This window comes from Lipomyces japonicus (assembly GCF_038497905.1).
Source record: "Lipomyces japonicus strain CBS 7319 unplaced genomic scaffold V1514scaffold_6, whole genome shotgun sequence".
In the NCBI taxonomy this organism is placed as follows: Eukaryota; Fungi; Ascomycota; class Lipomycetes; order Lipomycetales; family Lipomycetaceae; genus Lipomyces; species Lipomyces japonicus.
This window is the reverse complement of record NW_027117818.1, coordinates 136,494-151,995: the sequence shown is the minus strand read 5'-3', so window position 1 is coordinate 151,995 and position 15,502 is coordinate 136,494. Positions and strand designations below refer to the sequence as shown.

Genomic DNA, 15,502 nt, shown 5'->3' with positions numbered 1-15,502 from the left:
CACAACCAGCAGAGGCGCAGTCTACAGAGGGACAATCCGCGGAAGCACCTGTGGAAGCACGACCAGTGGAAGCACAATCCGTGGAGGCACAATCCGTGGAGGCACAAACTGCGGAGGTGGAATCACAGCCTGTAGATGCACAGCCTGTACAGGTCGAAACACAAAGTGAAGAAGCAGAATCACAATCTGTAGAGGCGCAATCCGCAGAAGCACAACCTGCAGAGGCATTGCCCATTGAGGCATTACGGTTTAATGAACAAACTTCACTGGAAGATCAACAGCAACAACAAAATTAGCTCAAAGGATCTGAAGCTCAGCGTGAAGCACCATTAGAAGAAATCAAAGAAGTTCCCTAAAACATTAACCTGCTATACGCTAAAACGACGTAGTAGAAACTGAGAAACTATGCTGGAAAAAAAACAATTAATGGTTTTTTTTTGTGTGTTTGTAATGGACTTAACATAATTAATTTTTGTTTTTGTATTTTTGAACTTATGCCAATGAAAAAGTATTTACAAAAAATTACACCCCACAAATAAGGCTTACTAACGCATATAATTTGCATGCTGCACAGGGGTATCTGGGCAATGTTGCTTAAAATGATTTCTGCATGCTTTTTAGGCATGTAAAACTTAATTTTAGCAAGGGTTAGGCAATTTTTTAAGCTTTTAAACGATAAATTCTTACGAAATCAACATGTTGCAGCATAACAACCACTGTTTAGTCAACTTGCAGAATAATTCCCACATGTTTTTAGTATAGCTTCTAGCAGACAAACGTTCTTCAACTTGCAGACTGATTCCCACATGTTCACAAATTGTGTCCTAATGGCCATTATTTCTTAAACGTGCAGAATTATTCCCACATGTTAATATATATTGTAGTTTATACATTACGAACAAAAGCAACATGCAGAAGAATTTCCACATATCCAATCTACTAGAAAATGTTGTACCGCTCTAAGCATCTGCTTGATTTATTTGACAACCACCTTTATTTATATTGACATGCCATAAGAAGGTGGGTTACTTTTTAACGATGGGACTTATGTGTCATTTACATGTGTAAGTGGATCGGCGGGAGTGTGAAAATATTTTCAAAATTATTGTGCAAAACAAACCCTGCATCAGTCAAAAAAAAGTTGCATTTGGGTTTTATTTGCACAGCACTTTATGCGTTTATGTCATTTCACTTGCTGCAAAATTCACGAAAATTTTGCTTTAGCACCATATATTTACATCTCGAGCATATTTTTTTTGCAGACAAGAATCTGCACATCCGTTATTGCCCAAATGAGCAACTTCAATCAAAACCCCAGGCTTAGACAAAGTACTCGCTCAACCAGTACATGGAATTTATTTCTAAAGACCAAAGGAAAGGAGTTTCAGCCGATGGCTTGAGCAAGGGGGAGAGGGCTACATTAGCAAAATGCGTCATGAATATCTCCTTCTGAAACAAGATAAGGTGCGATAGGCACAATGACTAGCAGAAATCCCCCGGTATGAGATCGCGAAATCAGTTATCGATAAATGTTTGCGAGTGAATCAACGCACTATGGTAAGCTTAATTCATCTATAAGTCAAAATAGATAATTGGGCATTAATAGTTTCTTCTAAGGCCTAGCAACCCGAGGAGAGAACTGTATACCGTTTGGCAGGCTCCGAACGCATGAAAACCTATTTCGGTAGGTTTCACGGCAATATTTTGGGACTCTCTCGTATAGAGTCTATCACCGGACAGTCACACGGTGGATAACAATATAGTTCATCACTTCTCGTTGTTTCTCAGCTTTCGATAGCATTGAGAGAGCTTTTTGGTATGTACCACGCGTCCTATAGCTTCGATCAAGCTAGTCGGGGTCGGGGCAAAACAGATTTTGAACTTGATTTCTTTAAAAATTATGATTGGTGTTCCGATGGAAGAGACCGATGACTTTTATCCAAAGAAGCCCACCCCCTGGCTCAAGTCATCGGCCTGAAACTCTTTTGCTTTGGTCTTTAGGAATAAATTCCATGTACTGGTTGAGCGAGTACTTTGTCTAAGCCTGGGGTTTTGATTGAATTTGCTCATTTGGGTAATAGCGAATGTGCAGATTCTTGTCTGCAAATAAAATATGCTCGAGATGTAAATATATGGTGCCAAAGCAAGATTGCGTGAATTTTGCAGCAAATGTGAAATGACAATAATTTTGAAAATATTTTCACACTCCTGCCGATCCACACTGACGGAATATTTTTCAGTTTTTTGTGCAGAAGTAATAGATTTGCTCTACTAACCATCATATGTATCACAGGTAATTGCAATATAAGTTGTGGGTTTATCATTTGGTTTTAATTACAGGTTCTACATTTGCTACGAAGCCGTTGTTCTATCATCTGAATTGGGTTTCTTTTCATCTGGAACTTTTAAAAAGGTCGACGCTTTGTGAATGTCTTATTTTGACTTTCCTGCTTTTTTGGTATTTATGTTTTTGAACTCATGCTTTGCTGAACCAGTCCCATTGAAGAAAATAAGTGGAGTGAAGCCCTTTCGTACCTTGCCAATCATATTGCGATTAACCTATTTTCTATTTCTTGGTTTCTTGGTTTTATTAATTTCTTGTGAAAGAACTGCATTGTTTTTATAAGAGTATTCGGTGTTGAAACCAACCGTATTTAAATCGAAGTTGTTTTTTTCCCTTCAACTTAAAATGTCGTACTTATTCTTTGAAATACATCTTCCACCATATCAAACCAAAGTTTTACAAGTTTGCGGTCTTATCGTCTTGCTACTTTGGATATTTTGATTGCAAAGAGCGATGTCAGCAAAAGAAAGTATAGGTCCGATCATATCCACACTTTTTACAAATCTGACATTGTAGAATAAATGACGCATAACTCCCATCGTTAAAGAGTAATCCACCTTCTTATGGCATGCCAATAGAAAGTATGGTGGTTGTCAAATACAAGAAGTAATCAAGCAGATGCTTAGAGCGTACAACATCTAGCAGATTCTGCATGTCACTTTTGTTTGTAATATATAAACTACAGTATATATCAACATGTGGGAATAATTCTGCACGTTTAAGAAATGATGGCGGTTAGGACACAACTCTTGAACATGTGGGAATCAGTCTGCATGTTGAAGAATGTTTGTCTGCTAGAAGCTATACTAAAAACATGTGGGAATTATTCTGCAAGTTGAGTTTCCTAACCCTTGCTAAAATAAAGTTTTACACGCCTAAAAAGCATGCAGAAATCACTCTGCGCATTATAGGCAATGTAGGCTCTTAGATACCCCTGTGTTGTATGCAAATTATAGGCGTTATAATAAATCATTTGTGCGTGCTTGTATGGCATCGCGAGGACCTGATGGTCTTTATAAACTTTGAATTACAGTAAACTGCTAAAACAAGAAACCTAGACCACAAAACTGGTATAGCGACTACAAGGCATTACACAAGACACGCATCAGTATATTTTTTTTTATCTAGTCATCTGTGGTTATAATTTTTTATTTTTCTTTTTTTTTTTCTGGGATAAACAATGTCGTCGCTATGTTTGATGCGCTTGCAAGAAGAAAGGTAAATAGCTAGATTTAATAAAACGAAACCTGCTCAAAAAAAAGAGAGGGAATTAAATAGTTTACAAATACTGATTGTTTTTTTATTATTTTTTGGTTGTTGTAAATTAAATTAGGAAGCAATGGCGGAAAGATCACCCGTTTGGATTTTATGCTCGACCGGATAAGACATCAGATGGGTCATTAGACCTGATGAATTGGTCAGTTGGCATTCCTGGCAAGGCAGGCACGTTATGGGAAGGTGGTGTGTACAAGTTAACAATCACGTTCCCAACAGAATATCCAACCAAGCCACCCAAATGCAGGTTCGCATCCGGATTTTGGCATCCAAACGTGTACCCGTCTGGTACGGTTTGCTTGTCCATCTTGAACGAGGACGAAGGATGGAAACCAGCCATCACCTTAAAGCAATTATTATTAGGCATTCAAGATTTGTTGGATGATCCTAATCCGTTATCACCTGCTCAGTCTGACGCGTTTAGTGCGTTCAAGTAAGTGCAAGAAGTTTTATTTTTTTTTTTTATTTAATTAGTTGGCGATTGCCTAACGATGGTTTACACGTTTAGGAAGGACAAGGCATTGTATGAACGGCGCGTGAAATTACAGGCTAAGCAATATGCAGCTTCATAAAATTAAAAATTTATTAATTATTTACACAAAAAAAAAAAAAAAAAAAAAAAAAAAGCTCGTGGTCTCTATAAAGTCTATACACTGCCAGCCGACATATACAATGAGTAAAAATAATCAAGAACGATTCCAGCAAAAATGACGCCACCGGTCTTGACGTTGTCCACGAACCATTTCCAACAATCCGCCGGCTTATCCAGATCAGCCTTGTAAATCATCCTGGCAAGCCTGTAAGCGGCCACGCCGACGCTGGCAAAATAAAACGTGCCCATGCTGTTTAACAAGCCAGCCGTGGCCAGCAGTCCAACCTGCGCAATCGTGAATCCGGTCATGACTTGCTTGCTTTTATCCTTCCAAGCCAACGCGGTGGACTTGATCCCGACCAATATGTCGTCACGCTTGTCCTGATGCGCGTACACGGTGTCGTACACCATGGTCCAGCATATGCCGCTGGCATAAAGTGCAGCCATTGTGGGTACGTCCCAATGACCCATGGCAGGAAATCCCAACATGGCACCCCAGTTATAAGTAAACGCGAGCATGAGTTGCGGGTAATACGTGAACCGCTTAAACAAAGGGTACGTGCCTACGAACGCAAGACTGGCAGCACCGAGAATAAAACAATCGAATGGCAATGATAACAAAACGGTAAGACCGAGTGAAAGTTGTCCGCCCAAAAAAATGATTGCCTGCTTTGGAGTGATGGCACCTGACGCGATTGGTCGCGTTAATGTGCGTTCAACTTTTTGATCCAACTTGCGATCCCACAGGTCATTAACCGTGCATCCGGCACCTCTCATCACTAACGCGCCGATTCCAAAAAGGGCAAGAACTCCAGAAGTATGAAGTAATGACGCATGTGTTGCATACGCTGCCATTCCAATTCCCCAAGCTATAATATGTCAGAAACAGACAAAAAAAAAAACAAATAAGCTGGATAATCATATTCCCTAACATGAAGGCCAAAGAAGCAACCAGGTTCCAACAGGCTTGTCTACTCTCATAAGTTGAGCATAAGGTAAAACTGATGATGGTAAGCTGCGCATTAACGGCCCTAAATTTTGTGGAGCTTGAGGTGGCCGGTCCTGAATCGTGGTCGAATGGTGCTTAACTAATGCTGAAGAAGCCTGTAATTGAACTTTTGAATCCATCAGGAATTTTGGACTGGCCCTGCTGTAAAGCCGACTTGCCGGAACATAACGACATGGCTTTGCAAAATTTGCTAACCTGCAAACGGTTGCCGACCTCAAAACTGTAATGTTCATGACCTTAAGCTTGTAAGGAAAACGGATGTGTAGAAAAAAAAAAAATTTCCCGCCAAAACTGCAACTTTTTGAAATTGTTGAGTCGCTGTGAGGAGTTCAATAGTGTGCGGCTCGAACTGACGTTGATTCAAGCTAATATTTTGAATTCGTTTATTCGTTAATTATTTTTACATGACGTTTCGTTAAAAGAAAAAATAAAATTAAAAAAAGATCGCGCTGACCAAGTCATAAACATGTAGTAGTACAAGGGTTCATTAATTTGTTCACGTGGTGGAACAAAAAGCTTCAATTTAATTGGAAGGCGGTGAAGCAGGAACAATCGCGGCATGGCTGACTATAACATCACCTCAACCAGATTAAACAATCAAAAAAAAAGAATGGGTTATTAAAAAAAAAATACTCAAAAACATACGTTCGTGTGACGACAGAGCGGTCATGTATTTAGCAACAAAGGCTTCAGCACGACCAAGCGCAGTCTTGAGCCTTTGACGATGATCATCATGAGATTTTAAAGCTGTACAAAATAAAGATAAATTCAAGGTCAGTCATAATAAGTAATATTATATTAATATTACAAGTACCCTCATCAGACGCGGCGTGATGTGCTCGCATCTGATTCCATGTGTCATCGTTCCTGATTTCATCTTGATATTCTTTATACGCAATTGCATATCTTTCCACGCTATTGTTAAACAGTTCAATTAAGTGGTCCTTCTGTTCATCATTCAGCTCGTGATTGTTGCCCGCGGCAGCGCCGGAATTACTTCCTCCGGTAGCACCGAATCGAGACTGGTTTAAAGATGAATATTTCTGGTGACGAAAAGCCGAGTGGTTTACCATACAGAAAAAAATAAAACTTTTTATGATAAGACTAGAACGTGTTACTCATGAATAATTGTTTCACGTTTATGAACTTTTAGACGATAAAGAGATTGTGGAGGCTTTTGGTGTTTTGAGATTTGAGGGGCTCCGCTCTCTCGCTTAATTGCGCTACGTAAAAATTAATAATCACTTAGTAATATGTTCATAAAATTTTGATGAGCTTGATTTTGTCGATTAAAGGTCCAGATAAAAGTCGATAAGTCATCTTATGTTTGACAGGTTTTTTTATTTTTGTATTGATGCGCGGTTGAGAAAGTAATAAAGATTCGTAGTTTGCACCAAGTGCAGCTTGTTGTCCAAAACGCGTAGCAACAGATGGCGAGAATGAAAACCGAAAAAAGATCGGGGTTGTACGTTCAAATGATGGTTACGTCTGCTAGCCTTCGAAACGTATCAACACGGCTCCGACTACTACCAAAATCCATGGACAGAATGGTGAGGACGTTAAAAACCGAATAATGATGATGATGCTGATAACAGTGGACCGGCATTAGGCTAGCTCGAGCAGTGTACTCAGCGTGCCCTCGCCACAAATCTTAATCAAATTGAAGACTCAGATAACGTGGAAGAACGAAATATAGGACATGGCGTAATGACTGAGCCCTTGCACAACTAGATATTAAAAATCTGACTCGGCACTGCTCACGGTCGAGTAGGTTCTTACATTCGGCAATGTTTGTCATTCTGCAGCATTCTCGGAAGCTCGAAGAACTAGTCGCCTGCTAGCAGCGGCCTAGAAAAATCCAGTACGAAATACACACCGGCGTTGCAGGTTAATCTTGAGGGGTTTCTCAAAAAAAAGTCATAATAATTATTAGTAAAGATTCGAATATAAACCTGTACTTATTTGGCTGATATAAGAATGGAATAGCAGAACGAGCTAATGAAACGTTAATGGACATGAACCCGATCAATGATTTTTTTCATATGGCAAGGCAAGCTTTACCCGACAACAAAATAATTCTGAATCAAGAATTTTTTCGCGCATACTACTACAACTATTTAAAAAACGTACAAAATAGTGAATTGAGGCAAGAAAGAAATTGGGCCTCGGTTTGTGAGACAATCAAACAACTGCGTTTTTTTTTATTGGGGTTTCTGCAATCCGCTTTTCCATGAATATTTTTTAAATGCCTGAAACACTTCTTTTCAGATTTATTCTTCATATATGATAAACCCGTAATGTAACATCATTATAGCTCCATGCTGACCTTAATTATTCAAAAGCAAAAGTCAAACCCCGATGCCTGCTTGATGCAAGAAGCCGGCTTAGTCAGCGTGATTTGCTTAACTGCGCGGGCTTGGCTAAATTTTGGCTTTCTTCTCTTGCTTGATTCCAAATCGACATTAACAACTCTTGCCATGAACCATTTAAAGTTATCTATATATTAAATCACAACTTTCCAAATACAAGACTTGCATATTTTGAACACAATAAAATGTGAGGACATATTATTCTTTTAATATCATGTTGCGCAAAACAGATTGCATACTACTACTTCTCTTGTCGGTATTGTTTTAGAGATAAATAATATGTAATATTTATAAATTTTAAAGGATCAAAAAAAGAACATCGTATATGTTAAAATTTATTGGATGAATAATTAAAATTGTTTTTAGTTTGTTTAATCTGGACTGGATTGATTTCACAAAAACAATATTTTACCTTAAGCTATTCTTTTGAACGCAGCAGAGAAGGGTGAAATCAACCTAAGCGCAGTGCGGGGGGCCGTAGTATTACGATGATGATCAGAACGAGGCGGGACCTCGATCTTTTTTTTTTTTTGGCATGCTCTCTCTTTCTTTCCCTCTCCTACTTTGCTTTTGACTTTTACCTCCCCCGCACCATTTGTCCACCTTGGTGTTGTTCTCATAAGCTTTTCAAATAGGAAGGCTTTTTTTTACTGTTATTTTTATATTATATAATTTGATTGATAAGTTTGTTCGACCGAGTCTTTTTTTTTTTTTTTTTTTTGCAATTGCTGAAGTTGATATTTTTTTGACATTGTAGAACCATTTATTTCGGGGGGATGACGAAGGGTGGGGAATAAACCAGCTTGAAAACTAGTTTCATAAAAAAAAATACAATTTATCCTCGGTTCAAGGTTTCCAAGAAATATTTTCTTCACATACGGCTTGCATAAATAAACACGGCGCTTAGCGCTTCATGAAATATATATTTTTTTTTGTCTTTTAAAAATATACCATAACTAAATTATTCTTTCACCCCTCATGATTCAATATTGAATATCTTCATGTGAGAACAACTTTACTCTGTGGTCGGTTTTTTTTTTTTTTTTTTTTTGCGGGCAGGTGGTTTGTTGACCCCACCCTCGCATGCTGCACCACGTACCCGGATGAGTTCCATGTTTGTATGACATGGAGTTAATTTCAATTTCATATCATTTTTTTTTCTTGAGTTTGCTGAGACTACATGTCTGGATGGATATAAATAGAGACTGAATATGCCATTAATACCTTTTAATTTACCCATCATTGAGAGTAAACAAAAATATCTCAAATTTCAAGTTTCAATTTCAAGCCTCATAAAAGAAAGAAATCATGATTCGTGCGATTGGTTTTCTTTTGCTTGCTGTTTTTTTGACGTGCGCGCAAGCGTCATTACTTTATAAAGGAGCCGACGTGTCATCAGTCTTGATCTCCGAAGCTGCCGGTACGACGTTTAAAAATTCGGCTGGCATGACTCAGGCGATTGAAACCATTCTTGCCAACGCGGGCATTAATGTTAGTCGTCAACGAATCTGGGTGAACCCTTCTGATGGATGGTCGTATGGCTTGGCTTATAACTTGCAACTTGCCCAGCGCATGGTTAATGCTGGCTTGGGCATTTATTTGGATTTCCATTACAGTGATACCTGGGCTGACCCTTCTCATCAGGTAATTAATATATATATATATTAGTTGAAAGCTGGTTTGGATATGTACTAATTTATTTTTAGACCACGCCGACCGGATGGTCAACCACGAGTCTTGCCACTCTTAAAACTCAGGTGTATAACTATACCAAGACTATTTGCAATTCGTTTCATTCCAACGGAATTCCGTTAGAGATCATTTCGATTGGCAACGAGATTCGGGCTGGCTTGCTTTGGCCATTAGGCACGACCAGTTCGTATTCCAACATTGCCAGCATTCTTAAATCCGCATCTCAGGGAGTCAGGGATTCGAACCTGGGCACGACTCCCAAGATTTTGATTCATCTCGATAACGGATGGAGCTGGTCAGAGCAATCATATTTTTATTCCACCGTGCTTGGTCAGGGCACATTGGCCAGTTCAGATTTTGACTTGATTGGCGTGTCCTATTATCCTTTTTACGGATCATCTGCCACATTGGCGGCATTAAATACTTCGTTACATAATCTATACAGCACGTATGGCAAGCCCACGTTGGTGGTGGAAACTGATTGGCCGTATTCATGCCCCAGTCCGGCTTACACGTTCCCATCCGATCTAACCAGCATCCCGTATTCCGTGGCAGGTCAAACCAGTTTTTTACAAAAAGTGGCAGCCGTGGTTAATTCAGTGACTTCAAATGGTGGATTATTTTATTGGGAGCCAACATGGATTCAAAATGCTGGCCTGGGTTCAAGTTGTGCTGATGACCTGTTGGTGGCACAAAACGGTGTCGCCCGTTCTAGCTTGAGTACGTTTTCGTCTCTTTAAATAAATAAATAAAAAAAAAAATTGGTTACTGGATGTTGACAGAAAAAGTGCCGAATAAGATGTGGTTTTTTTTTTTTTTTTAGTTAAAGAGAATAAATTTTTGTAAAAATTCTTTTGTAGGTATATCATGGTTGCAAAACATCACTTTCAGTAAAAGTATAAAATAATAATAAATTAAATACGACATGTGTTTTATATATTCATTTTATTCATGAACATATTCACATTTTGTTGAATGACTCTTGATAATATCGCATGATTGGTGTACTGCATCTCGCCCGGTTCACGCAAGGCGACGACAGGCCGCCTATCAGTTCGTGTAATAAATTGTTATCGTTAGTTTTATGTATGGTGCTACAGATTAATATATAATAAATCTTTTGACTTTAATAATGTTTTATTTATTTAAAAAAAAAATAAAATAAAATAAACATCCACCACCACACCACAGCTAACATAAAAACAAACAAAAAATAACATATGCAGTACCCAGTCATTTAGGTAAAAAAAAAAAAAAAAACAAAGATAAGCACAACCGATTGGTTATCCGATTTCCGTGAACTTGTTTTTTTTTTTTTTTAAATAAGCTTCAATCCCAGTTTTTTTTTACTTTAAAAAAAAAAAAATCTCCACATTTAAAAGTCTTTTAAACGTCCAAGGTTTTCTCAGCATATCTTCCTATCGTGGCCGCCACGGTTTGAGCTGATCTTTTTTCCAAAGATTTCTTAACCGGATGCTCTGATTGGAAAACTTCTTCCAATTCTTCCAACGTGCGATCATTCGTTTCAACAAAGAAAAAATAAATTGACGCGACCTCGACCAAATCCCAAAACACAAACACCAAATAATAATAATAAGAAATATTTTGAAACGCTGGTCCGGAACCGTATTGAATAACAACCTGTGCCACTTGAGATAAAAATTGGGCCAGGCCGTTACCCTTGGCTCGCATGTCCGTGCGCAATGTTTCCGTGATGTACATGGCTTGCAACGGCGTCCAACCGAATGAGAAAATGGTACCGAAAATGTAAACGAACACGATCGATGTGTTCGTAAGAGACTTGTTTTTTAATTCAACACCGTATTTCGTGGTGGCCATGATGATGGCAAAACAGATTGAAAAGCAAATGCCGGTATAAATCAACATGGGCCTGCGGCCAACGCGATCGGTAAACAATGAACCTACAACTGATGCGATCCAAGAAATAACAGGGAAAATGCCGTTCAACAATAACTTGGTCTTCTCGTTCGTAATGCCGGACGTTTCCATCATGACAGGTAAGTAATACGACGACAATGAGTTGCCGGACAACTGGCCAAACACTGCCATCAACATGGCACATCGGGAACGAACGCGGGCCGATCTGGTTCTAAACAATGGCCGGTAATCCCACCATTTAAGATCATTATGTGACGCTTCCGCTTCGGCACTCATCTCTGCCAATTCCAAAAGCACGATTGGATGGCTTGGATTACCCTCGCCATGATATTTGGTCAAGACGGCATGCGCATCAGCGGTTCGATCCCTAGCGATCAACCAACGCGGAGATTCCGGAATGAACCAAACAAACAATACAACAATAACGGATGAAATCAGTTGACACCAAAGCGGAATGCGGAACGCCATTGGCCCGTCAATGTTTGCGCATCCATACGCTACCCATGAAGCCAAGATTGAACCTAACCACCAACAGGTGTTGTACAAACTTGTCAACGGGCCACGCCATTGCGGGTGCGCCATCTCGGTTGCGTAACATGGCGCCGAAATGCCACAAAAATTGACACCAAACCCAAGCAGGAAGCGGCCAACCAAAAACATTGCCCGATTAACGGACGGAGCCATGATGCAGGTACCAATAATAATGATAGACGAACCGGTAAACATGCCCCACCGCCTGCCAAACCTGTCGTTCACGGGGCCGGCAATGAATGAAGCGGGCACGGAACCAATATTGTAGATTGCGAATGTCAAACCGGTGGACGAGCCAGCAGAAGTCCTGAATACTGTTAGCAAATGCATAATATATATATTATTGAATTTAAGAATTATCTTACATTCCGAAAAAATCTTGATAAGCAGTCATGGCATTGATGGAACCCATGAGCGAGCCATCGTAACCATTCAAGGCACTGCACAAATAAGACACGACAAGCACAGCGTACAACCTAAACATGGAAGCCGTCCATGGAGATTGCTTTTCGTTCTCCGAGTCCTGATGAAGCGCCAGGCCAGGCACATGCGTGTCCACGTTCTCGAGCTGGAAGTCGTCCAGGCCGGCCTTTTCGGTCTTGTTGTCGGCCCCTTGTTGCAGATTCGACATTTGTATGACTGACTATGTTGTGGAATTTATTTTTTTTTTTTTTTTTTTTTTTTTCGAAACAACAGCAACCAAGGCCTGTCATATATAGCTGGACAATGACAGCCGTATAACACCAAACTGAGATCTGAGGGCCATACAATGGGGAATGGACATCCCCGCAAAATAGAAAACAAAAAAAAAAAAAAGCCAAAAGAGAAGGGGAAATTAGGCGCTAAGCGCTTCGGAAAGGAACGAGAGACAGGACAAGCATTGCGTGGATGCAATCAATGTTCTGATAAAGAAAAAAAAAAAAAAACACCCCCCGCTGCTGCCCCGCTGTGTGCCCTGCTTTGCATTCAATCAAAATAAACTGGCCGAGCCAATTTTGCCCAACTGACCACAATGACTGCCATTACTGCTGCCACAGAAAAATATACAATTAGTAGATTTATGGTTTATTTGTCGCATGAACCAAACCAGGCCACCTGCAATTCATTCTTCACGATAATTATTTTGCGCCCCCGCATTTGGGCTAGAACAAACCCCTCGGTTGCTTACACGAACTCCACATTGAGTTGGCAACTATGTCAAAAGGTCTTGCGACATGGTTGGGTTTGAAATTTTTTTTTTTTTTTTAATTGGTTTGTTTGTTTGTTTTTATTGGTTTTTTGCGGTTTTTTGTTTTCTTCATCACGTACTTGTTGTTGTACATCCTAGTAGTCGTGATGTTTTGTTGAGGCCGCAACGCGGGTGGGGGTGATTTTTCTGCCGGCCAGCCTTCCCCCGGCATATGCACATGTACGTATTTTGCATTTGAGTTTGCATGTTTTATAGATATATTGTACAGTGTACTAATAATGGAACGCGTGACTTCTTGTTTGCACCAAAGGAGCGAGCTAAAATAAAAAAAACCACTAATGCGGCCCTGCACAACATGCATATTAGCCGCAACCAGAAACTCTTGCCTGGTTTTTCTTCACGCCAACAACGATGTACAAGACGCCGTAGCAGGTCAATATTACCGTTTCAACAAGCGCATACGGAATTGGTACACGTGGACAGAATATAATTTTGTCAAATTGTTTCACATTTAGAAAAAAAACTAACTGAATACGCTGCATGCAGTAACATGTATTAATGTTTATTCCTGTATGCATGTGTTTCTCTTTAAACGCAAGCGCCCTCAACGTTTGCCGTTCTCCACATCTTGGCCAAACCTAATCATGCTGGTAAAATTTTTTTTCTGCGAAATTTCCAACCGTAATCGCAACCGTATCGGAAGACCTCTTTTGTAATTCTTGACCGGATTTTTTGATTGGAAAACTTCTTCCAATTCTTCCAACGTGCGATCCTTGGTTTCGACAAAGCAAAAATTAATTATGCAAACCTCGACAAGATCCCAAAACACAAACACAAGGTAATAATAATACTTGATATTTTGAAACACCGGTCCGGACGCGTACTGCACCGTGACCTGAGCGATTTGAGAAAAGAAATGAGCTAATCCGTTACCTTTGACTCTGGTCTCGGTTCGCAGGCATTCGGCAATGTACATGGCTTGCAACGGCGTCCATCCAAACGAAAAAATAAACCCAAAAATGTAAACAGACGCGATCGACATGTTTGTCAGTGCCGTGTTGTGCAACGAAACACCGTATTTTGTAGTTGCCATGATCACGGCAAAGCAGGCTGAGCAACCTAGTCCGGAATAGATTAATGTGACGACCGGCACGGTCAGTCATGCTCGATCCAATCACGGACGCGATCCAACAAATGACCGGGTAGATGCCGTTCAACATTAACTTGGTCTTCTCGTTCGTAATGCCGGACGTTTCCATCATGACCGGCAAGTAATACGACGACAATGGGTTGCCGGACAACTGACCATACACTGCCATCAACATGGCACACCGGAACCGAACCCGGCCCGATCTCGTGTTTAGCAACGGCCGATAATCCCACCATTTCAAATTATTCTCTGACGCTTCCGCTTCCGCGCGCATCTCTGCAAATTCCAAAAGCACAATCGGATGGTTAGGATTACCTTCACCGTGATATTTGGTCAACACGGCATGTGCATCTGCGGTGCGATCCTTAGCAATCAGCCACCGTGGTGATTCAGGAAGAAACCATACCAAGCTGACCACGATCACTGACGAGCAAATCTGGCACCAAATCGGAATGCGAAATCCCATCGGGACATCAATATTTGCACATGTATACGATACCCAAGATGCCAAGATCGAACCCAAGTACCAACAGGTGTTGTACAAACTGGTCAACGTTCCTCGCCATTGCGGGTGTGCCAATTCAGACGCATAGCATGGCGCAGAAATGCCACAAAAATTAACTTTAAACCCAAGAAGGAACCGGCCGATCAAAAACATGGCCTTGTTAACAGACGGGGCTTGAATTCAGGTGCCAATAATAATTATTGTCGAACCAGTAAACATGCCCCAATGTCTGCCAAACCGGTCATTGACCGGACCAGCTACAAACGAAGCTGGCACGCATCTAATAATATAAATCGCAAACGTGAGACCTGTAGACGATCCTTTTGATTTCCTACTCATGTTATTAGCTTTTCATTTATATATATATATATATATAATAAAAATTGATCATTATTTACATTCCAAAATAAGTTTGGTACGATGACATGGCATTAATCGAACCCATGAGCGAACCATCATACTCATTCAACGCACTGCATATATATGAAACGGCAATAACAGCATAAAGCCGAAACATACTGAGTCCATGGTGACAATTTTTGATTCACAATGCCACCGTGAATAGTAAAATCACCTTGAACCTGAGTATCAACATGTTCTAATTGATCATATTCATCAACCTCAGGTTTTTCGTTCTTTGCTTGATCCATGATTATTTTAAAAAAAAATCAATAAATAAATAAACGAACTAACAAACAAACAGTTTCAATAAAACATAAAATTTGGAAACACAGAATGCTTTAATATTAAATATATATAGTATTGTCTTGCCCATATCAATATGCTCCTTCCTGTTTACTCTAAGCGAGCATGATGTACATGGTGACAACCCCGCACGATGATCATTTGCATCCATAATACTTATCATTAACGCAAAAAATGCATTATGCTCATGTTCAAGAGTAAAAATTGGTATCTATTTTGTAAGCTGAGATGATTGTCATCCC

General features: G+C 39.9%; 5 protein-coding genes across 5 annotated transcripts; 2 read left to right on the top strand and 3 right to left on the bottom strand.

Moving 5' to 3' along the window:
* Positions 1-3,289: 3,289 nt before the first annotated feature.
* Positions 3,290-4,245, top strand: V1514DRAFT_325943 (ubiquitin-conjugating enzyme/RWD-like protein). The gene is made up of 3 exons (XM_066926700.1): positions 3,290-3,562; positions 3,678-4,052; positions 4,128-4,245. The coding sequence occupies exons 1-3, from the start codon at positions 3,525-3,527 to the stop codon at positions 4,189-4,191; spliced, it is 477 nt and encodes a 158-aa protein (XP_066785154.1). The 5' UTR covers positions 3,290-3,524; the 3' UTR covers positions 4,192-4,245.
* A 20-nt stretch (positions 4,246-4,265) lies between these two features.
* Positions 4,266-5,339, bottom strand: V1514DRAFT_276561 (UbiA prenyltransferase family-domain-containing protein; the record flags this gene model as incomplete). Its single annotated transcript, XM_066924928.1, has 2 exons — positions 4,266-5,080; positions 5,144-5,339. 2 exons carry the CDS (start codon positions 5,337-5,339, stop codon positions 4,266-4,268), a joined length of 1,011 nt encoding a protein of 336 aa, XP_066785153.1.
* Positions 5,340-8,897: 3,558 nt separating this feature from the next.
* On the top strand, positions 8,898-10,021 carry V1514DRAFT_318193 (family 53 glycosyl hydrolase; the record flags this gene model as incomplete). Its single annotated transcript, XM_066925875.1, has 2 exons — positions 8,898-9,233; positions 9,296-10,021. The coding sequence occupies 2 exons, from the start codon at positions 8,898-8,900 to the stop codon at positions 10,019-10,021; spliced, it is 1,062 nt and encodes a 353-aa protein (XP_066785152.1).
* A 509-nt stretch (positions 10,022-10,530) lies between these two features.
* Positions 10,531-12,532, bottom strand: V1514DRAFT_192284 (putative lactose permease). Its single transcript, XM_066924630.1, has 2 exons — positions 12,077-12,532; positions 10,531-12,018 (listed from the first exon to the last, which is right to left on the bottom strand). The coding sequence occupies exons 1-2, from the start codon at positions 12,340-12,342 to the stop codon at positions 10,668-10,670; spliced, it is 1,617 nt and encodes a 538-aa protein (XP_066785151.1). The 5' UTR covers positions 12,343-12,532; the 3' UTR covers positions 10,531-10,667.
* Positions 12,533-13,216: 684 nt separating this feature from the next.
* Positions 13,217-15,205, bottom strand: V1514DRAFT_359954 (general substrate transporter; the record flags this gene model as incomplete). Its single annotated transcript, XM_066929684.1, has 5 exons — positions 13,217-14,019; positions 14,048-14,728; positions 14,765-14,886; positions 14,954-15,028; positions 15,075-15,205. The coding sequence occupies 5 exons, from the start codon at positions 15,203-15,205 to the stop codon at positions 13,505-13,507; spliced, it is 1,524 nt and encodes a 507-aa protein (XP_066785150.1). The 3' UTR covers positions 13,217-13,504.
* Between the last annotated feature and the right edge of the window lie 297 nt (positions 15,206-15,502).

Coding starts and splice junctions, on each gene's coding strand:
- V1514DRAFT_325943 (XM_066926700.1), top strand. CDS start 3,525: ATGTCGTCGCTATGTTTGATGCGCTTGCAAGAAGAAAG. Junction 3,563..3,677: donor ATGCGCTTGCAAGAAGAAAG/GTAAATAGCTAG, acceptor AAATTAAATTAG/GAAGCAATGGCGGAAAGATC. Junction 4,053..4,127: donor GACGCGTTTAGTGCGTTCAA/GTAAGTGCAAGA, acceptor TTACACGTTTAG/GAAGGACAAGGCATTGTATG.
- V1514DRAFT_192284 (XM_066924630.1), bottom strand. CDS start 12,342: ATGTCGAATCTGCAACAAGGGGCCGACAACAAGACCGAAAAGGCCGGC. Junction 12,019..12,076: donor TATCAAGATTTTTTCGGAAT/GTAAGATAATTC, acceptor AACAGTATTCAG/GACTTCTGCTGGCTCGTCCA.